Below are 23,413 nucleotides of genomic sequence, written 5' to 3'. Positions count from 1 at the left end.
TAAAGAGGTCTGAGACCTTCCAAAAAGGTTAAGAATCATCCCTACAGATCAGGAGCTGGCAAATGACCCACAGGCCAAATTCAGCCCAATGCTTGCTTTTGTACAACCCACAAGCTAAGGAAGGTTTTTATATTTTTAAGTGATTGAAAAAAATCAAAAGAAGAATATTTCACGACGTAAAAATAATAAGAAATTCAACTCTGTGTCCATAAATAAAGTTTTATTGGAACACAGCTATACTCATTTACATATTGTCATGGCTGCTTTTTGTGCTACAAAAGCAGGGTTGAATAGTTGCAACAGAGATGCAACGCTTGAAATTTTACTATCTGGCCCTTCTCTGAAAAAATTTGCTGACCCTGCCAGCAAACACATTTTGTGAATTTATGGATCTCTAGTTTTCACTTGTATGTAGATGCTGTTGTGGTTGATAAAGTACAAATTCATTTAAATATAATATTAATGTAGTGGACATTAGTCATCAGACTACATTAACCCTCTTGATGTATTTGAGCAATTCCTACCATGTAAGTCTTGCTGGGAGATAGACGGACTCCTCATACAGGCCAGATACTCCTTTCTCCTGCCTCCCTGGCAGCCAGGACATGGACATGGGACTTGGGATCAGTCCATTAGAGACCCCATCTAGGACTCTGCAGCTGGAGTGAGTCACACAAAATAGCAGGGATAGAAGAGATATCATTCTGACAGCAGCAGAGAGTACAGCAGTTACAGCTAACTTCGAAGAGCAGCAGGGCCAGCAGGATGGGGGTGCCTGCAGCAGTGACCCATTTCTGGTTGTACCATCACTGCTTTCCTCACCAGACAGTCCCTTGAGGGACGATTTTGTCTTTGGTTCTGGTTGACCAGCCTCCACGTCTGCCTGGCTAGGACGAGCTCAGACACTAGATGGGACAGCCTGCATCACTCACTGCCTGCAGGGACGAGGGGGCTGAAGGCAGAGGCTGGTAAGCGTGAACTGAAGGAGGACAGACAGTGGCTGATCCATCTTTGTATCCTTAGCACCTAAGTGCCTGATACTTAAAAAGTGCTCACTAGGACTTCCCTGGTGCAGTGGTTAAGAATCCGCCTGCCAATGCAGGGGACACGGGTTCAGTCCCTGGTCTGGAAAGATCCCACATGCCACGGAGCAACTAAGCCCGTGCGCTTCAACTCCTGAGCCTGCTCTCTAGAGCCCACGAGCCACAACTATTGAGCCCATGTGCCGCAACTACTGAAGCCCGTGTGCCTAGAGCCCGTGCCCTGCAACAAGAGAAGCCACCACAATGAGAAGCCCGTGCACCACAATGAAGAATAGCCCCTGCTCGCCGCAACTAGAGGAAGCCCGTGTGCAGCAACAAAGACCCAACACAGCCATAAATAAATAAATAAACAAAACAAAACAAACAAAAAAGTGCCCACTAAATATCTGTTGGTGAGAGCGCCAGTGAGTAAGTGCTTGAGTTGGTAAGAGCATACACTAGGGACCTCTGACTTCAGTCAACTCCAGCCACCTGAAACTGGCAATGAGAGTTTCATGTATCAGGGTCTCATTAGAAGATATAAAGACAGCCCTACTCTTTAAGCCCTAGATAAGGCTCCAGGGATGAGAAACGGTCAGTACTTGGGGATCAATGTGTATTTGACCCTGGTCTGTGAGCCTCAGAGCCCACTCAGATGATGCTTGTCATATCTTTTAGAGGCAGACAGCTGGTCAAAAAGCATTTGCGTGTGCACGTGTGCACTGGGTGGGAGAATATGGGACAGAGTGTTCACCAGGTACTATTAGCTCTTGCCCTGGATGGCAGACTTCCATGAAGCAGGAAACTTAGGGCTGGTCCTAAGGACCTTTCCAGTGGATTTGTAATTTAGAAAGAAGTGATTACAATGATGACTAAAAATCGGCAATATTTTATTACTTCTGGATCTATTTATGTATGCTAGATAACCAATTTTTAAAGATCTGGGAAGAAAGAGAGGAGCCAATGAGAACTTTCACAGCAAAAGATTAAGAATCGACAGTGACACTGCCACAAAGCTGATGCTCCGATGCCACAATGTTAGTGGTTTTTCTCAAGAGAGGAAGATCATGGGGATGAAGCTCTGCTGGGATATTCCCACAGTGCAGAGCCTCAGCAGAAGCCAAGATGGTTTTGGGTTTTTTTAAATTTATTTATTTTTGGCTGTGTTGGGTCTTCGTTGCTGCGCGTGGGCTTTCTCTAGTTGCAGCAAGCGGGGGCTTCTCTTCGTTGTGGTGCGCAGGCTTCTCATTGTGGTGGCTTCTCTTGTTGTGGAGCACGGGCTCTGGGTGCGTGGGCTTCAGTAGTTGTGGCACGTCGGCTTAGTAGTTGTGGTACGCGGGCTCTAGAGGGCAGGCTCAGTAGTTGTGGCACCCGGGCTCAGCTGCTCCGCGGCATGTGGGATCTTCCTGGACCAGGGCTTGAACCCATGTTCCCTGCATTGGCAGGAGGATTCTTAACCACTGCGCCACCAGGGAAGCCCCCAAGATGGTTTTAATAGGACTTCTATAACCAGCATGTTGTGTAAGAATTGATTTTATTTTTGTCCCCCACTAATCCTTCGAAACTTTGTTGGGAAGGCATGATCTTCCTCTGCCCATGGGTGAAGACTTGGGCAGACACATGATTTCTGTCAGATTAAGTCATCTTGTCACTTTTAACCATACAATCTCATTGCACTGAATTATCTAGTCACATCTAATAGTTAGAACTACAAACTTGGCATCAACTCTTTCCTAACTTGAGCTTGCTTCAGGCTTGAAACCTCCAGCGGAGCCATGGGATGGGGTCCTCTGCTCTCTCTTCTTTCCCCCTCTTCAACTTCGCCACTGTGGGAGCTGAGGGAGGGAGGAGCACCAGAGATGGGACAGTTCTTACTTAGCTGCTTGGCTTTGTGCTCTCTCTGCCTGACGATTAGAGCTGGCTCTTTCTCTTAGGTTGGCACTTTCTTACGCTTACCAGGCGTTCCCGCTGTGCCCCTTGACCCTGGGAGAAGCATCTCCATCCTGGCTGCTCACTTGCTGTCTTCTCTGCTCAGTCCCTGGGTACCAGGCAGTACACCTCCAGACCCTTTCTCTGAGGTCTCCTTGGCCCTGCTGATGGTTTGTTGAACAATGTCAAATATGATCCCACAGCATGGTCCACGAGAAACATTTGTGCATCCCAGGGCTCTGTCATCAAGGTAGTTAGCCTTGCCTTTCTCTCACCCTCTAGACTTCCTGGACAGGAGTCAGGCCCCAGCCTTCAGCCCACTTCTGCTTGCTTTCTCAGGCCTGAGTCAGGCACCACTTTTCTGGGTCTCCCAACTGCAGAGGACACATTTCCAAACTCTCTGAGTTGTCCCCTTGAAATTCCCCTCAGCAGATAGTGGTAGGAGGTGTCATTTCCTCACCCTTTCACCAAGATGGGGGTTGGAACTCAGCATAGCAACAGTTTTAACCAAAGAGATCTCTTCATCAATCTTCTTACCAAATCCTCTCTGTTCTCTCAAAACTCATATTCTTGAAGTGGATAAAGGGGTTCAAGAGCCATGGAACAAGTTCTCATGTTTTCCCCCTAGAATCCTCAATTAAATTTGAGGCAGAAGAGTGCTATTCTAACAACTTGTGTATTAGTTACTTACTGCTACATGGCAAATTACATCAAAACTTAGTGGTGTAAACAATAAACATTTATTATCACTCACAGCTTCTCTGCGTCAGGAATTAGGGAGTGGCTTCTGGCTCAGGGTCTAGTGAGGTTCCAGTCAAGATGTCAGCCTGACTGAGGCTGCAGAATGGCTTCCAACGTGGTTCCCTCACATGGTATGCAAGTTGGTGCTCATTGTTGGTGGAAGGCCTCAATTCCTCTCCATGTGGAATTGTCCACAGGGCTGTCTGAGTGTTCTTAGGACATGGCAGCTGGATTCCTGCAGAACGAGCAACTCAAGTGATCACAAGGTGAAAGCAGTAACAACTCTTACGATCTAGCCTCAGAAATCACACACTGTCACCTCTGATTCTTTTTTAGTCATGGCAACTAGTTCTGGTTCGATATGGAAGGAAACTACAAGGGCACGAATATCAGGAATCCAGGATCATTGGGGGGGGGGCACCTCGGAAGCTTCCTAACATACCCTGTTACACTTCAAATGACCACTGTCCCCTAAAACAAACTGAACAAAGTACAAGTAAAGAAGAACCCATTAATTTAGATGGTTTAATCAAAATTTCTTTGGGGACTTCTTGATCTTCAAAACTATATATGTCACCTGGCCCTCTTCACATTTGTTCCTTATCTATAAATGGGTCCAGGACTCTTCTTGAAGGAAGTCGGGGCCCAGGCCTGATATTAAGGGTTCTTTTTGGTTCTCCTATCTCTGATTCTACATGATAATCAGAAAATAAAGCTTTGGAAATATCTTTTAGTGTTAACATTTACACTAAAATTTACAATTAAATAAAAACATTCTAAGGTGTGTACAAGAATCACCTCTGTTTTATTTATTTACAGAGTAATGATTTAAACTGAATATATTTGGGCACAGTAAGTATTTGATGTGAAAAGCAGTTGTATCAGAATGGGCATCAGAAAAATAGCAACTCATCTGACACATAATTACTAGAAAATATTTTTCTGTCTGATCATTTAAGTGTTACAAATCCTGAGAATGTTAAACACTGAACAAACTAGGTACTACCTTATAATTAAATCTTGCTTGGAAATCATCCTTTAAAAAAATGCACTGAGGTACAAATCACCTACGTATTAAACATGAGTCTTTTACATTTTACAAAGAGTTTAAACAAATATATCAAATGATTCCAGTTCAGTGGCTCTTAAAACAGCTATTAGTCAGGTTCAAGGACACACTGTTCCACGATTTCCCGTAAGTTGGGGTTCTCCATCGCAGCTGCCACTCGCTCTTTGTCATTTATCTGCTTGTTGACTGCAAGACACACAGGCAAAAGTTAGCAGGACTACGTCAATACACAGCAACAGACAGTATTTTTATTAGCTTGTTAAAATAGAATTTAACTCCTTGAGAACTTAACGCAGGTTTTGGCTAATTATTCATAAGTTTCGAAAGGGAGACTTAAAGAGAAAAAAATCCCCTGTAATCCCACTTTTGCTTTTCCTAAATCCCACCTCCGTTATTTTTAAGTGGCTGCCACTTTATTTCTCTCTGTAGGCTAGAGATCCTTTATACAAAAAAGCTTCTCTACTCCCATTTTAATACATTAACCCAGGAAGACAACACCTACCCCAAGATTCCCTAAAGCTTTACTTGCTGGACCTTTGATTTCAATTTCAAGTACACAGCTCTCTATCCTGCCACCAAAGAAAAGAATCAAGCTCTCTTTAGAGCTTATAATTCAAAGTTCCTAGAGCTGGATATTCTTCACAGATGTGTGGCCATTGGCCTAAACCAGTCAATATCCACAGGGCTTCACTCTAGTTCACCCAGAGTCCCACTAAAAAATTATTTTCTTCTCAAGGAAAAGCTAAGAGCTGATTTTGTTCTTTTTTGAAAATGACCCAATAGATACTTGGCTGGCAGAATAACATAATACCCAAGATAAAGTACTACATGAAGCTGTTTTCTAATAATGGTTCAAAATTCACTTACTATCTTCCTCTGTTGAGTGGGTTCCTTCAGAAATGTAGATTTCCAACTAGGAAAAAAATACATTAAAAGCAAAACATTTAGAGCATTCTAAGATAAGTGAGGTGGAATGTACAATGGACTCAAGAGTCTAGGGATGAAAGCCCAAATCCTGTTTCCAACATCAAAGACTTGGGACAAATCTTCACATTCTTCTCTAAAATGAAGGCTGAAGTTAGTAGGATTTTTTATTTTGGTCATATGGGGAAGGCCCGCAGTGGGTATTCCCATTCATTATTTTTTTATGAATACAAACCTACAATTTTATACAAGTGAGATCTCATACATGTTTTACTCAACAATATCTATCCCCTGCACTCTACCTCTTCCTCCCAAATCAGTATCTAAACTTTCTCCCTGCCCCACCCTACAAGAAAGTCACATTAATAATCTAGTGTACTTTCTTCCATATTTTTCTCTATACCCACATAATTTAACAGATTTCACACACACACACACACACACACACACCCCAAGGCTGGAAGTTTCTTTTTATTGTGTACTTTACAAAAATGGGATCACAAAATATAGTTTTCAGTATCCTCCTTTTCTCATCTACTATTATCTTGATAAATTTATTCTCAAGTACAATACTGGTTAAGCTATCTCTCCTGGTCCTGCTGCACTCACTCCCTTAAACTAGCTAACCTCCAAGAACCAGAGCTTTTGAGGCAAACCCACAAAATTATTGCAAATCTTGTGGTAAATAAATCATGCTATATGATAAAGATATGTCTATTTTTCAGGGAACATTGGAGCATGTGATCTAATTCGCATATACTTATTTACTACTGAGATAAATGTTTTCATGAGGGGGAAAAATCATCACCTATTATGGCTATAAGAGACCCTAGAGACCATTTAGTCCAGTCTTCTTTAAAAGACAAAATACCATATACATTCCCCCAGTGGCATAACACTAACTCTTATTCTAAACAACAAAGGAAGTGGTATAAAATCACTCTATACTCATCTACTTTGGCTTAAAATTATGCACGACTCATTATTCTGAAAAATGGTAAATAAAGGGGAAGAGTCAAGCATTTACCCTGCTATTCCTATGCGAACTATACCTCAGGGTAACCAAACAGTTGGTTTGGTCCACAGAAGATTCTAAATTTGAGAGGTTTCTTGTGGCCCTTTTTAGGGGGTTCTTAATTGGTTTTAAATTTTTGGATGAATATTGTCACCCATCAGGGAAATGCAAATCAAAACCACAGTTAGATATCACTTCACACATTCTAGTGATGGCTATAATGAAAAAAAGAGATTATCATAATAAGTGTTGGCAAGGATGTGGAGAAATCAGAACCCCCATATGCTGCTGGTGGGAATGTAAAAGGGTGAAGTGGCTATGGAAAACAGTCTGGAAGTTCCTCAAAAGGTTAAACATCGAGTTACCATAGAATCCAGGAAGAAAAGAAATGGAAAACATATGCCCTCGGTGGAAAAGAAATGAAAACACATGCCCACACAAACACTTGCACACAAAGGTTTATAGCAGCATTATTCATCAAAGACAAAAAATGGAAACAACCCAAATGTCTACCAAATTATAAAACAAATAAATACAATGTGATATCTACACAAAAGAACAGTACAAGGCAAGGCAAAGAATGAAATACTGATACATGTTACGACATGAATGAATTCTGAAAATATTATTCTAAGTGAAAGAAGCCAGTCTTAAAAGACCACAAATTATACGATTCCATTTAAATGAAACACCCAGAATAGGCAAATCTATAGAGACAAAAGTACATTAGTGGTTGCCTAGGGATGGGAGAGGGTTTAGGAGAAATGGGGAATGACTGCTAATTGGTATGGGGTTTTTTTTGTTTGTTTTTTTTGTTTTTTTTGTTTGTTTGTTTGTTTGTTTTATTTTTTTAAACATGGTATGGGTTTTTTACTGGGATGATGCAAATGTTCCAAAATTGATAGTAGTGATGGCTGCACAATTTTGTGAATATACCAAAAACTATTAAATTCTATACTTTAAATAGGTGGTTGTATGATATGTGAATCAAATCTCAACAAAGCTATTATAAAACAACAACAAAAAACACATTCCTTACCTTATGTTTAAACGGTAAACACCGCTGAAGTTTAACTCTTAAGCACAGCCCTGTGGAGGAAAAAAAAAGCCCCAATTATCTCTTCTTATTGGTTCTTGAAAAAGCATACAGCTGTGTCTAGGTGTCTCTATACAAAACAGCAGCTGAAAAGAGCTTAGGCTCAATCCATTGTAGGCCTCCTTTGAGCCTGGCACCTTTAGCTAGCAACTTTAATATTGATACATCTTACGAATTCCTCATGATAATCCAGTGAGCTAGGTATTGTCAATCCCATTCTACAAATTATGAAACCAAGGTCACAATGTAACTTACCCAAGATCAAAGAGCTAGTAAAATGACAGAGTTGGGACTGGAACCCGAAACCACTGCAAAATGCAGGTCCTTTCTGCTGTATCAATTTGCCTTCCATCAAAGGCCAATTCACTCATTAAACTTTATTGAATGCCTGCAACAGGTCAGGCCACACAAAAACTTAAAACCAAGTAAGAGCCACTTAAAAAGGACCACAAGCAATCTCTCAAATTTGGAATCCTCTGTGCCTGTAGGGTACAAATAGAGTTGTTTCCCTAAAACAAGCTCCTCTGAAGTTCAGTTTATCACCCCAATACCAAGTCACAGTTCAATAATTTTTTTTTCCAGTTGAGACTTCCAAGAGAAATTAAAAGTCAGCTTGGAACAGAGCCTCAGTGCCAATGTTTCACTTCTCCCCCACCATAAAATAAGGCATACAATTTTAACTAAGTCTACACCTCTAGACAGAGAAGATAAACCAAACTGCTCTTATTACGAAGAGAAAGTGTTTCAGTAATGAGTTTTTGAAAAATAGGGTCAGAATGAATCTCTAGTTTCCTGGCTTTGCAGGTTTTTATTTAGAGCAATTTATTTCCTCTCCCAACTAATATCAATACATAAGGGCTTGTTATGTTATAAGGAACATCTTCTTAGTATTTTGGTTTGATTAAAAATAAACAACAATAACAAAACCCCAAACATAACACAGCAAAACATAATTGTTAGACTACCTATCTTTCGGGGAGGTATGAAATTAATTTGCTTGTGGTTTTCTAAAGTACCACTAGGTTTTCTAACAGAATCATCTGAAAAATTGCAGAGAAGGAAAAAGAATTAGATGAGCTACAATGAGATTGGGCCTACCTTAGAGTCTACAACACAGTAATTCCATAATAAATATTAGGGAATTCTAAAGAAAATATATAATTTCCTTAAGAAGGGTCTCCCTTAAAAAAAAAAAAAGAAGAAGGGTCTCCCTTTAGAGTATCTAACTGCCTTAAAGCTTATCTGGAGGGTTGTGCTTCCTCTGCTCCCACACTGTCTCCTTAATTTGTTTCTTGAGCATCCTCATGTGTTCTAGTCACTGTTGGTAGGTATTTTACCCATAAATAAAAACAATAATTGTTTTTGTTATTAACAAAAATAATAATAATTGTTTTACAATTCACAAGCACTTTCTTGAATATCAGTATCCTCAAGATAGGCAGTATAGCATAACTGAGATAGGTAATTTGGGTTCAAAAGTGGCTCCACTACACACTAGCTGTGTGACCCCAGGCAAGTTACTTAACCTCTCTGAACTTCAGTTTCCTTATCTGTTATACAAGTATTATAAGAGTACCACTATATATAAGGTTGTTATGCATGAGGAGTAAACATAGTTATGCTTAAAACAGTAGTTGACGCATAATAAGTATCCAGTAAATGTTAGCTATTACTATTTTATCATTTTCAGTTTACAGCCAGGAACCAAGATAAGTGATTTGTTCCACATCACATAGCTAACATGTGGCAGAGCTAGAAGCTAAATCTAGACTCCAAATCCTATGCCCTTCATATCCTGCCTTCAGCCATTCTTGTTTAAGTCAACAGAAAAGATTATCAAGTGGTTCTTCTGCCCTACCCACTCACCTGCTTTGAGTCTTCCTTGTCTTTGGAATTATATACCAGGGTAAGTGAGTAGGTGACAACCTAAGCAGTCAGGGTGGAACTCTGACTCAGGTGCCTTTCTCTGCTTAGTACTACCTGCTCATAGGAAATGCCTCCTAATGCATCAGCCAGAAAGAGGACTCCCTTCATCGAGTTTTCCAGTCATGTTGCTTGAACACGATTACTATGATACACTACCATACAACCTTCTCAAAAGCCAATGGTCTTGGGCTTCCCTGGTGGCGCAGTGGTTAAGAACTCACCTGCCAATGCAGGGGACATGGGTTCGAGCCCTGGTCCGGGAAGATTCCACACGCCACGGAGCAACTAAGCCCGTGCGCCACAACTACTGAGCCTGCGCTCTAGAACCCACAAGCCACAACTACTGATCCCACGTGCCACAACTACTGAAGCCCACGCACCTAGAGCCCGTGCTCCACAACAAGAGAAGCCATCACAATGAGAAGCCCATGCACCGCAACAAAGAGTAGCCCCCGCTCACCACAACTAGAGAAAGCCCGCGCACAGCAACAAAAAGACCCAATGCAACCAAAAATAAGTAATAAATTAATTAATTTAAAAAAAAGCCAATGGTCTTAAATGAAACCCATATCAAAAGGGCCAAAAAAGTGACAAAACCTCTGTCAAGAGGTGTACAGATCTGAAATATCAACCATAATCTAATCTTGACACCTTTACAGTTATTTTTATTTCATGTGCTCTCTCAATCTTTGTCCACGTAAACACAATTTTTTAAAATAAGTGCAATCATAATGCAAATTCAATTTATCATTCAAGCTTTTTCATCCACTTTCACACAGATACTTTGATTCCTTGATTATATTCATCATTTTCAATAGAAATAAGAAATGCCATTATTTTTATATCATTTCAGTATTAATCGATACTATAGTTTCTTCCAGGATTTATTATCATAAATTTACTATATATGTTTTGTACATGCTACTATTTTCTCCTAGGGTATTATTTCCTTAATTCCTGGGTCAAAGAGTATGAACTTTTTTTTGGGGGGGGGGGAGGGCTACTTTTTTTTTTTTTTTTGGCTATACCACACGGCTTGCAGGATCTTAGTTCCCTGACCAGGGATTGAACCCGTGCCCTTGGCAGTGAAAGTGCAGAGTCCTAATCACTGGACCACCAGGGAATTCCCAGTGACTTGCTAATATTTACCCAGAGACTTAAAAATATTTCTACCATATGACCCAATAATTCCACTTACAGAAATTTATCCTGAAGCAATAACTAGAGATAAATAAAAATATTTATGTATAAAGTTGTTCATCATAGTATTATTTATAATTGTAGGAGGCTAGAAGTAGGCTAAATGGTTACAAAAATGATGACCATATAATTATATGACCATATAATTAAAGAATAATATTTAAGGAGAACTAAAAAACATTTCTCATCTACTTCATGCTTTCTAATACTTAACCCTTACAACTCAGTAGTTACCATTATTATCACTATTTTACAGATAAGGAAATAGGCTCAGAAAGGTTAAGTAACTTGCCCAAGACCACAAAGTGACAGAGCTGACAGAGCTGGAATTTTAGCCTAGAGCACATATTCTAATGACAACTTTTTTTTATTTTCTTCTTTATACTTTTGTGGAATTTCAAAATTATTGCGAACAAACATGTTACTTTTATAATTTAAGAAACACAATATAAATATTACTTTTTGAAACCTGTTTTTGATATCTGTTGATTCAGAAACTGTCCAATGATGAAAAATAAATATGCATTCAAGAATGCTTTTTCTAGTATTGGAATTTTATAACCACAATAGTATCTATGGATTCACAGACGGTCTAGTCCCTCAAGATGTGCTCCATATGCTGGAAACCACTACTTGAGGGATCCTAGGTCCAACAAGCGAGAAGAGAAAGACAACTCACAACAATAGTAGAAACAATAATAAAATATTTACCTTTCCAATCCTTTTTATAAATTTGTCTATTTTTAAATAGGTAATATATTCTCAACGTTCAAAAGCTTAAAAATATAAAAAGGTATAAGGTCTCCCTGCCACCCTATCCCCCACCTGACCGGTTCCCACCATCACTAATGCCCACCCCCATCTTAGCTATTCACTTCTTATATTTTCTTTATAGATATGCAATCAAATATAAATGTATATTTTTGCTTTTCTTTACACAAATGTAGCAATATTATACTTGCTTTTATTTCCTAACAGTATGTCATAGAGATCTTTCCATATTAGTATATGGAGAGCTTCTTCATTCTTTTTTTATAGCTGCATAGTATTCCATTGTTAATATACACCATCACTGATTATTTAATTGGTTCCCTACTGATCAAGATTTGGTTTGAAATAAACTTTCTTTGCCTTCTTTTTAACAAAGTATATATTCAAAGATATCTATTGTATATCTCACTGCTAACTAATCTAAAATATTGGGAATGCAACCTCTCAAAAAGAAAACTACCTGAAAAAAATACCCTTCCACCAGGACTTCTGCCCATGCTACATAGAAGCCAAGAGAGCAGCTAAAAGGAGAAGATGGTGAGGGCAGCAGTGCTAGTCTGACAACACCCATTCCGATCTCCAGAACTGAGGAGAGGAGCTGGCCCACACTCAGGCTCCATTAATTGTAGAGGAGCAGCATGGTATAGCTAAAGGAGAAACACACTTAAAGTCAGGAGACCTGGAATTGAGCCTCAGCTTCATCATTTCCTGCCTACATGATGCTGAGCAAGTCCCTTAAACTCTCTGAGCCTCAGGTTCCTCATCTGTAAAATGAAGATAGTAATGACTCTCTCATACGCTAATTGTGAGAACTACAGAAAATATTCTGTAAACCATAAAGTATGATACATGATGCTAATTGTTACTGTGGGTCAGTATCAGCTAGAATAATTCAGAATTAATATATAAATATCTTCATCTAAAACCTTACCAATAAGAGTCGCCAAAGAGCAATGAGGTACTGTTGGCGTGAACCTGATAATAACCAAATAGTCTTCTTCATTTATCTCCTGAACCTCCACACAACTTTCCGTTACCACTTCCAGTTCTTCTAAAGTATTGGGTTTCTCTGGGTCCCGGATAGTTCGAATCAAATCTAAAGAAACAACAGAGAAAAGGTTTTATGTTAAAACATGAATATTCTAAATACAAACAATTTTGCCAGTCCTAATCCAAACACTGACTTCTTTTTGTTTGAGCAAATACTATAGCCACTCCCCAGGTTTCTGACAGAAATTTCCACTACTAGAGTCCTTTTGAGAAAACCATTTTCTTGGATTATTACTACCTCATGTCCAGTTTCTTGGATCCAACCTTGCAGATAGAATACATGAATGGGGAAAGTGTCATAGAAGTTCAAGGGAAAAAATAACTTAGTTTGGGAGAATGCAGTATCGGGATTTATGGAAATGGAATCTGAATCAAGCCTTTAAAAATAGGTAACATTTTGGGGAATTTCCTGGCGGTCCAGTGGTTAGGACTCCACGCTTCCTTTGCAGGGGCCCAGGTTTGATCCTTGATCAGGGAACTAAGATCCGGCAAGCCGCACTGCGCGGCCAAAAAAAACCCACAACAAACAAAAAACAAAAACAAAAAAATGGGTAACATTTCAATATTTGCCATTTAAGCTGAAGGAAAGTAAAGAACAAGTTTAGTTTGCATGGAACTCAGCATAAGGGAAGAAGTTATTAAAGTTTAGGCCAGCCCATTAAGGGTCTTTTAGAGTCAGCTACAGGCAATAGGACGTCCTCAAGAGGTTCTGAACAAGGGAGTGACATGGACAGCATTACACTGGCAGCTGGTAGACTCAGAACTAAAGAGCAGAGTCAGGGATACCAGCTGAAAAATCTGGGCCTAAAACAGGGACATGACCATAGCAATAGAGAGGAGGGGAAAGACGAAGATGTAATTTCAGAGGCAGAATCAACAGAATCTGACAACTATTTGGATGTAGAAGACAAGGAAAGGAAGAAAAGGAAGATGACTAAGATTGTAAATCTAAGAGCCTGTGAGAACAAAGATAGAATGAAAAAAAAAAAGAAGAGAGAACAACGGAAGAAATTTGGGTGGGGGCTGAGATAAACAGGTTAAATCTTATATATAATCATTCTGAGGTGCTTAAGGGGCAAACCAATGGAACATTTCAGCAAACACTGAACTGTGGCATAAGGTTTAAGAGAACCAAGGCTAGAGTGGCTGTTGAACTCATGGGATTCACAAAGAACAATGAGTAGAACCGTAGTTTTCAACCTTGGCTGAACAGTGGAATCACTAGGAATGTTTCAAAACAAAAACAAAAGCTGGTGTCTGAGCCCTACCAGGGATTCTGATTTAATTGATTCACAGTATGACCTGGGCATTGAGACTTAGAAAAATTCTTCAGGCTATTCTTTTTTTTTTTTTTAACATCTTTATTGGAGTATAACTGCTTTACAATGGTGTGTTAGTTTCTGCTTTATTCTTCAGGCTATTCTTATGTACAGTCCAGTTGGAGAATCACAAATGTAAAGGGAAAGAGAACCAAGTATAGATCTGTAGGAAGCACCTAACTTGGGGATCAGTAGGAGGAAGAAAAGCAAAACGCAGCATAAAAGGGAAGAGGGGATGGTTAACAAAATCAAATGCTGCAGAAAAGGGCCTTCCCTGGTGGCACAGTGGTTAAGAATCCACCTGCCGATGCAGGGGACACAGGTTCGATCCCTAGTCTGGGAAGATCCCACATGCTGCGGAGTAACTAAGCCCGTGAACCACAACTATTGAGCCTGCGCTCTAGAGCCCACGAGCCGCAACTACTCAGCCCATGTGCCACAACTACTGAAGCCCGTTCACCTAGAGCCTATGCTCCGCAACAAGAGAAGCCACCGCAGTGAGAAGCCCGCGCACCACAACGAAGAGTTGCCCCCACTCGCCACAACTAGAGAATGCCCGCGTGCAGCAACGAAGACCCAACACAGCCAAAAATAAATTAAAAAAAAAAAAAGCTGCAGAAAAATGCAGGTTAACGAAAGCTAAAGCAGGTCTCAGAAGGTCACCTGTAAGAAAGCACTTTCAGCAGAGAGGTAAAGGCAGAGGCCAGCTTGCAAAAGGGGAAGTGAGAAGGAACTGCAAATGTAATCCTAGGGCTTTGACAGGGAAGGAGGGAAGAGCAAAAGGAGGACAGTGCGTTTAGAAAAATCTAGAACAATGCCAAGGATAAGGGAAACGAGTATGTTTTGTAGCCCAAGGGGAAGGATCAAATAGAGGAAGGAAAAAAAAAATAGAGGAAGAGACACTGAAATTTCAAGGAGGGGAGGGGAGGAGGCTGGTAAAATAAGCAGAAAGGAATAAGACCAAAGATGTGGGAGGCTGGGTTGGCAGTGGAGAGGAAAAGATTTCCTTCTTACCCTGAGGTTGTAGAAAAAGATGGAAAAGGAGAATGATAAGAGAAATAGTGAGGTAGAAAAAAGCAGAGGGAGTTCACATGGGATGGGCTTGATGTTCTCAAGCCTGAGGTTTTGTTCTATTACTCACAGCACCCCTGTAATCAGAAATCCAGCTGGGAAAAACAAATCAATCAAACTCTATCTTCTCCCCAGCAACTCCTGAGCTTATCACTTGATTAGAAAAGGGAGGCAGGAAAAAGAGGCTTCACAAAGCTGTGAAACACGGGGCTCAGGGAAACAGGTTTTTTTGAAAAGGAATTTTTTCCCCTTCATCCTAGGCCTTTTCCCTGTAAGGCTCATATATACAAGCTGCATTATATTGTTTATATGTTAAATAACTCTGAAATTAAATCTCACGCCTTATTCGACTTCTCTACTTTTCTAGTGATTTGCATTTATTTCTTTAGAAAGAAAGCAATGTTGCTCTCCTCACATTGCTCCCTTGACTAAAATTCTTCTACTGGTTCTGCACTGATATTAAATTCTTCATTTATATTTAAACCTTCAGGATCCAATTCCAACCTGGTATGTAAAACAATTTTTGACCACACCTCCCTCCACCTTTAACCACAAACCCTACCTGTACAATGAAGATGGTTCCAGGGGTTGAATAGAGAATATACGTGTGTGTGCATATATGTATAATATATATTATACATATATAACTCACTGTGTGTGTATTTTTTTTTGCACTCCAGGCTTGGGTGTGTTAAAGAACTATAAGTTCAAGGCCGGGCTCTTGGGGACCTCTGCCTACTGCTTTGTGGAGATCATTCTACTCACACTTGTCACCTGACTGGGTTTAAGTCCTGCCCCTAGCAAGAGGTAAACCAGATTAACTCTGAAGGTCTTTAACATCCCTGGCTTCTTTCTACGGGTCTATAATCCTTACCTGCATTATCTGTATTCTTGTGGTTATACTTTTACCCTCCGTCAGCAGGAATCTTTGAACGCTCGTTAGATCCAGTCGTTTTAGTTTTCAAAAACAATACTAATAAGTCCAAAAAAGGCAAATCATAAAGCAATTATGAAGTGATGAAAAGCGCACTAAGTTTGGAATCAGAAGACAACAGTTTTGGTTTTTGCTGTTTCTTTACTGGCAGAGTGGCCTCCAGGTAGTTGTTTAACCACTCTAAACCTTCATTTCCTCATCTGTACAATGAAGATGGTTCCAGGGGTTGAATAGAGAATATGTGTGTGTGTGTGCATATATATAATATACATTATACATATATATAACTCAATGTGTGTGTATTCTTTTTTGCACTCCAGGCTTTGGGTGTGTTAAAGAACAATAAGTTCAAGGCCGGGCTCTCGGGGACCTCTGCCTATGGCCTCTGCAGCAGAAGAGGGTGGCTGTGACCTTGGGCTAGTCCCCAACTCGGCAGTCACCCAGCAGTACCCTCGGCGGCGGAAGGAGTGTGTGTCCAGGGGCTAGGAAGGAAGGAGGCTCAAGTAGGGCAATCAGGCCAGCTTTGCTTCCTAACCAAGCACCCTAGACGCTTGCTCTGCCAATAAGTCTTGAGATGGCCACTAGAACGTGGGGGCAGACAAGGGAAATGAAGCGTTTGAGACCTCCAGGCTCGGCTTGCCCCGGGTTTAGCAAGAGCCTGGGTCCTAGAAAGACCCACAAGCCCGCGGGACTTAGGACTCCGGAGAAAAAGCTTCCTACGCTCCTGGACGAGATCTGGCAGAAACCCGAGTCTCCACTCCTACCCCTCAGGTGAGGCCCTCGTTACCCCCGCCTCCACGTATATCACCAAATGTTGCCCTGGGTAAAATTAATTACCATAAACTTCTAGCGCTTTCTCTTCCATGATCCGGGGCTGCCGGGCAGCTCCCCGCTCAAAGAGGCCCGACAGCCACAGGACTCTGCTCAGCGTCCAGGAGAGCAGTCCGGACACCCGCTCCATCCTTACACTCCGCCATCCCTGGCGACTGTCCCACCCGAGCCACCGTCTCTCAGCAGCGAGCCTCGCGACTTATCAACTTCCTGGTCTTCAAACGGGCCAAGACAAGCCTAAAGGTCCAGGGCAGCAGAGAATAGGCGGGACCGGACGGAGTATCGCGAAGGACCTAGCTAAGGGAGCCGCGAGAACTACAAGCCCCAGCATGCTTTGCTCGGTTTCGGCAGAACAAGAGAAAAAAAATTCCTAGAGGCCCATGAGGAGCGTTGCGTGCTGGGACGTATGCGCGTTTTCTTTGGACGACGGCGAGCTGCAATATGGGACATGTAGTCTCCAATGGTGGGCGGGGGCAGGTAACGGTCTGTTAACCGCCGTTAATTGCCTCACTCAGCGTCTGGATAAGCTAAAGATGAAACCCTGAAGAGGTAGGGGAAAGGAGATCTTGATTTATAGTGCTGGAGGAGCGTCTGCACGGTGACTCCCTACTATTATGCCTCCGAGGGGGCCGCTTCCAGCCAAAGTTTTCTTAGGTCCTAGTCAGGCCGGAAGTGAGTTTCCGTTGCGGTTAAACGGGATGTCTTTGGAGCCTAGTAAGGATGGTTAGGCGTGGCGGGAGGAGGGTTCCTTTTTGTTTTCTCATCTCATAGAGACTCAGGCTAGCACAGCTCCCCACTACGGGCTGAGTATTTCTGCCAATCGCCTTCAAGATAACTTAGAACGAGAGAGCTTTCCGTATGTCCAGTGTGTCCAATAGTGACATTGGAGATCGCCATCCTAAAACGAATGTCTTAAGCCCTAAGGTTTGGTGGCTGTGATGGATGCCAGTAACAAGGTTGATGATGTTAATTTTAATTTTATCCATCCATCCCTACAGTCAAATCTCAAACCTTTATTCGATACTTAATTTGCCAGACTTGGTCTATAGACGCCAAGGATACGAAGATAGGACACGGCCCTTACCCTCAAGCAGCTCACAGACCTGTGAGGGAGCCAACCCCTGATGTTGAGGAATTTGCAGTTACAAACAAACGAAACCTTTTGTCAAAGTTGATGACAAGTTTCGTACCATCTCTATTTTATTTTTTTATAAATTTATTAATTTTATTTGTGTTTGGCTGCATTGGGTCTTTGTTGCTGCGCAGGCTTTCTCTAGTTGCGGTGAGCGGAGGCTACTCTTCGTCGCGGTGCACAGGCTTCTCATCGTGGTGGCTTCTCTTCCTGCGGAGCACGGGCTCTAGGCACAGCGGGCTTCAGTAGTTGTAGCATGCGGGCTGAGTAGTTGCGGCTCGCGGGCTCTAGAGCACAGGCTCAGTAGTTGTGGTGCACAGGCTTAGTTACTCTGCAGCATGTGGGATCTTCCCGGACCAGGGCTCGAACCCGTGTACCCTGCATTGGCAGGCGGATTCATAATCACTGTGCCACCAGGGAAGCTCTCATACCATGTCTATTGAGAGGAAAGTAAGGATTATCTTGCTGAATTATCCCATAATAATATATCCCATTTATTTTTTATTTTTTTTAATTAATTAATTTATTTATTTATGGCTGTGTTGGGTCTTCGTTGCTGTGCGAGGGCTTTCTCTAGTTGTGGCAAGAGGGGACCACTCTTCATCGCGGTGCGCGGGCCTCTCACTATCGCAGCCTCTCTTGTTGCGGAGCACAGGCTCCATATGCGCAGGCTCAGTAATTGTGGCTCACGGGCCCAGTTGCTCCGTGGCATGTGGGATCTTCCCAGGCCAGGGCTCGAACCCGTGTCCCCTGCATTGGCAGGCAGACTCTCAACCACTGCGCCACCAGGGAAGCCCTATCTTTTTTTTAAATAGATCTTTATTGGAGTATAATCGCTTCACAATACCATGTTAGTTTCTGTTGCACAACAAAGCGAATCAGCCATATGCATACACATGTCCCCATATCCCCTCCCTCTTGAGCCTCCCTCCCATCCTTCTTATCCCACCCCTCTAGGTCATCGCAAAGCACCAAGCCGATCTCCCGGTGCTATGCTGCTGCTTCCCAGCAACCAACTGTTTTACATTCGGTAGTGTATATGTCAATGCTACTCTCACTTCGCCCCAGCTTCGCCCTCCCACCCCATGTCATCAAGTCCATTCTCTATGTCTACCTCTTTATTCCTGCCCTGCAACTAGGTTCATCAGTACCTTTTTTTTTTTTTTTTTAGATTCCATATATATGTGTTAGCATACGGTATTTGTTTTTCTCTTTCTGACTTACATCACTCTGTATGACAGACTCTAGGTCCATCCACCTCACTACAAATAACTCAATTTTGTTTCTTTTTATGGCTGAGTAATATTCCTCCCATTTATCTTTAAACTCTTGTCTAGGTGATTTAGATTTTAGGCCCACCAGACAACCAGTGAATAATTTAGGTCCCAGGAAAATTTCGTTCAGAGTTTAATAATTCCCCTGCCATCTGTTCCACTCCACTTACTCCACAGCAATTGAGAGGATAATTCTAACTTCCTTGTGATCAAATTTAGGACACTGAAGTCTCACCTCCTCTTTGAGGCCTCCCGAATTCTCCAAACAGAATTGATGATCTCTTTTGCTATGCTCCCACAGCACATTATAGCACTGTTCACTTACATGCCCATCTCCCTCAAGTGCTTAGTGGGCCAGAAGCGTCTTTATTTCTATATCTCAAACGCATAGCAGGGTGCCAGGCACGCAGTAGATGCTCAATATATATTTCTTGAATGAATTAACTAAATGTTGTTGAAAGAATGAATAGCAAAACTTTACTGTATCTGTTCAGAGACCTCAATCAAAAATATTTATTGAGGACTTCCCTGGTGGCGCAGTGGTTAAGAATCCGCCTGCCAATGCAGGGGACTTGGTTTTGAGCCCTGGCCCATTCAGATCCCACATGCTGCGGAGGAACTAATCCTGTGCACCACAACTACTGAGCCTGCGCTCTAGAGCCCACGAGCCACAACTACTGAGACCGCGCGCCACAACTACTGAAGCCCATGCACCTGGAGCCCGTGCTCCTCAAGAGAAGCCACCTCATTGAGAAGCCCACGCACCACAACAAAGGGTAGCCCCTCGCTCGCGGCAACTAGAGAAAGCCTGCGCACAGCGACGAAGACCCAATGAAACCAACAATTAAAAATATAAATAGGGTTTCCCTGGTGGCGCAGTGGTTGAGAATCTGCCTGCCAATGCAGGGGACACGGGTTCGAGCCCTGGTCTGGGAAGATCCCACATGCCACGGAGCGACTAGGCCCGTGAGCCACAATTGCTGAGCCTGCACGTCTGGAGCCTGTGCTCAACAAGAGAGGCCGCGACAGTGAGAGGCCCGCGCACTGCGATGAAGAGTGGCCCCCGCTCGCCGCAACTAGAGAAAGCCCTCGCACAGAAACGAAGACCCAACACAGCCATAAATAAATAAATAAATAAAATTAAAAATATATATATAAATAATTTTTTGAAAATATTTATTGAATCTCTATGTAGCACTGTGCTTGGCATGGGTTGGTGGCACGAAGAGGTTTTCAGACTCGCTTCTTCATCTCCTTAAGAAGCCCGGTAGATAAAGCTATCTAGAGCACAAAGAGCCGTTAACAACATGCACGTCCCCTAGCGCCTCCTTTTCTGTCCCTCTGCCCCGTAAGTTAAGAGCTCAGCCCCGAGACCCAGGGTTTGGATTGGCTGCGCAGGAGCCCCTGGTCGTCCCGCGCCGCCCCCAGCGCGTAGGCCCCGCCCCGCACGCCCCGCGGGACTGGTAGCGGCCATCCATCTCCGAGCCGCTGGAGCGCTTTGCTCGCGGCACTACCTCTTTATAAAGTTGTTGTTGCGGCTTCCGCCGTGGGTGGAGGAAGATGGCGTCGGGGGGTGGTGGCTGTAGCGCTTCGGGAAGACTTCCTCCGCCCTTCCCCGTCCTGGAGCCGGAGTCCGAGGGAGCGGTCGGGGGGTCAGAACCAGAGGCCGGGGACAGCGACACCGAGGGCGAGGATATTTTCACCGGCGCCGCGGAGGCCGTGAGTTCGCACCCTTCGGGGCAGGCGGGCGGGCGCCCCCAAAGGAAAGCGAGGCTAAGCGAGGGTTGGGGAGGCTGGGCAGAGTGGGCCCGGCGAGACCTTACGTTGGTGACAGTAGTCGTGGCTTGGGTTCTAGATGAGCACCGAGACGTAGGGCCCGGCTTCTCCGCCCCTGGGCGGACGGTGAGGAGTGAGGGATGTGGTGGCTTCTCAGCTGAGATCCCTGACAGCGAAGAGCCGCCGAGGCGGGCATTTGGCCCTGCCTTGCGGCCCCACGGCCCCACGGGGCAGGTTTGCTGGTGGTTTCCTGCCGGGCTGATTTAATAGATCAAGATAAGGGGGTGGGATGCAGACTTTCCTTTACCTCGCCTTACTGTTCCAAGGATGAATAACGTTATCTGGAGTTGCTCAGGATAGTGACCTGCCCACAAATCCTTTCGTTAGCTCCATCCTTACCGGTGATTACTAAAGGCCCTTTATGGATCTTAGTCTAGGAGAGTTAAGTTGACTCCTTTGATCTCTAGGAAAATCCTGCCAGATAAACCACTACGTAGATCGAAAGCTTTGTCCCTTTTTTTTGTGCCTAAGTACCTCAGTGGGAGCAAATCTGTAAATGAGAGGAGGAAATGGTGTTTCCCATAGTAATATCCGGGTTTCTTATAAGAGTTAGGTATTGAAAAAAACTCATCTTTATATGTGGAATGTGGAAATCAATAATCAGTTCTGGAACCAATGGAGATGTTTTGGGCTGTTTTATAAGAATACTGACTCATACCATTTGGTACAGTTAGTTCCAGGTTGAAAACTTCTTCAGTGCTAGCAGTGAATTTATGTATTTTTCTATCTTGGTTAATGCTTAGCTTCATAGTAGCTACTCAGTATATGAGTGACTAAATAAAACAGCTTTAAATTCTTTATGCAAGCATGTGTCTGAAAAAGTTTGAGGCTTCTCTCATTTAAGTCAGAAAAAGGTTAAGTTTCTTGGCAATGTCTTCTGTGATAATCATTAGATTTTTCCGTGTACTGTATTTAGGAATTAAGTCCATAATCCCAGCTCAAAAAGTATTTGCTGATGCTAATATAACAGCTCAGACTGTCAAATGAAGTCTCTGTTATTCTGAGAAATAACTCTTGCTGCTAATTTAGTTCTGTATCCCATTTAAAACAAATATTTTGTCTATTCCTTTAGTAATTCCCTCATAAGCCATGCAGAACAGCGACTGTTGATAACTGCTGAGATGGTAGATAGTCAGACTGAACATCTGAAAACAGAGACTCTGGCTCTGAAAGCAATTGGTCACATAGGTAAATGATGATTTATTTTTCAATAAGGACCCTGGAAGGATAATTGTTATTTTCTAAAGTTCTCTAAGTAAGTTCAAGAGGCTGTGATTTGATTGGTCTCACCAGATTACTTCCCAGAGGCATCCATACTTGTCTCCTAAAATAGTGAAAATACTTTGCCTAATTTCCATCTAAAGGGAGGAGGAGGGGGTCAGAATGAACTTGTTCTACCACAGAAAGCCAAATTATTTTTATTTAGATTTGATCCAGGAAAATTGAGTTGCTGAGGGAACTAAAATGCCACCTGTAAGCCATTTTTTAGCAGCCTGTCCTGATGTTAATCTTCAGAAAGCCAAGACCCCAACATTCCTCACTAGTTAGGCTGTGAATTTTTTGTTAAATAGTCATTAATACAAATTATATTACAATAAATGCTTTAGTTGTGAGCCAGTGTGAGAAGATGGATTGCAGTGCTTCTGTATGTTAAGGAACAAGATTGAAGAATAAAGTAATTAAGAAAGTGGGCTTTGAAACCTGGTTTAAATCCAGGCTCTGTTACTTGCTGGCTTAACCTTGGGCAGGGTACTTATTTACTCTGTACAGTTTCCTCACCTGTAAAATGTGAATAGTAGTAGTATTTACCTCCACCATTATTGTGAGGATTAAATTAGAATACCTGTAAAACACTTAGAACAGTTGAGCATTTTGTAAACTAGAATTACTCAAAGAATCAAAAAACCCACACAATCTAATAATGAATTAGAAAAGTTTAATTAATCCTAAAAATGGTTAATATAATTTATCAAAATCAAACTGGTAATAAGATTGATTTGATTAAAAGCCATCAAAGTAGGCACTTAATGACTTCAGTAGCATCCTACTGATTTAAGTTTATCTTCATACTGGGTTTTGTTGCATGTTGGAGGCAAAGAGAGGAGCATTAAAGAATTGAGAAGCTGAGGCATATAAAGTTTAAAACTCATTTTTGGTATGCATGTAATTTCCTGGACATTGATGTAACAGCTGCTGCTGTTAATCATCCCATCTGCTCTCTTTTAGAGCCCAAGAGGCTTTGTTAATATGGTAATAAAAATATAATTTGATTT

At 42.2% G+C, this 23,413-nt stretch overlaps 2 protein-coding genes across 2 annotated transcripts in view; one reads left to right on the top strand and one right to left on the bottom strand.

Annotated features, from left to right (window-relative positions):
- Positions 1-1,893: 1,893 nt before the first annotated feature.
- CIAO2A (cytosolic iron-sulfur assembly component 2A) lies at positions 1,894-17,179 on the bottom strand. The gene is made up of 5 exons (XM_036844763.1): positions 16,905-17,179; positions 12,625-12,789; positions 7,740-7,789; positions 5,629-5,674; positions 1,894-4,947 (listed from the first exon to the last, which is right to left on the bottom strand). Exons 1-5 carry the CDS (start codon positions 17,026-17,028, stop codon positions 4,850-4,852), a joined length of 483 nt encoding a protein of 160 aa, XP_036700658.1. The 5' UTR covers positions 17,029-17,179; the 3' UTR covers positions 1,894-4,849.
- Positions 17,180-20,806: 3,627 nt separating this feature from the next.
- SNX1 (sorting nexin 1) overlaps positions 20,807-23,413 on the top strand; it is a 36,254-nt gene continuing 33,647 nt past the window's right edge. Inside the window, exon 1 of the mRNA XM_036842331.1 lies at positions 20,807-21,023. Coding sequence (XP_036698226.1) covers positions 20,865-21,023 — 159 coding nt within the window. The 5' untranslated portion in view covers positions 20,807-20,864. The remainder of the gene's footprint in view (positions 21,024-23,413) is intronic.

Source organism: Balaenoptera musculus, chromosome 2 (assembly GCF_009873245.2).
Source record: "Balaenoptera musculus isolate JJ_BM4_2016_0621 chromosome 2, mBalMus1.pri.v3, whole genome shotgun sequence".
NCBI classification, from domain to species: domain Eukaryota; kingdom Metazoa; phylum Chordata; class Mammalia; order Artiodactyla; family Balaenopteridae; genus Balaenoptera; species Balaenoptera musculus.
This window is presented reverse-complemented; position numbering and strand designations above follow the sequence as displayed.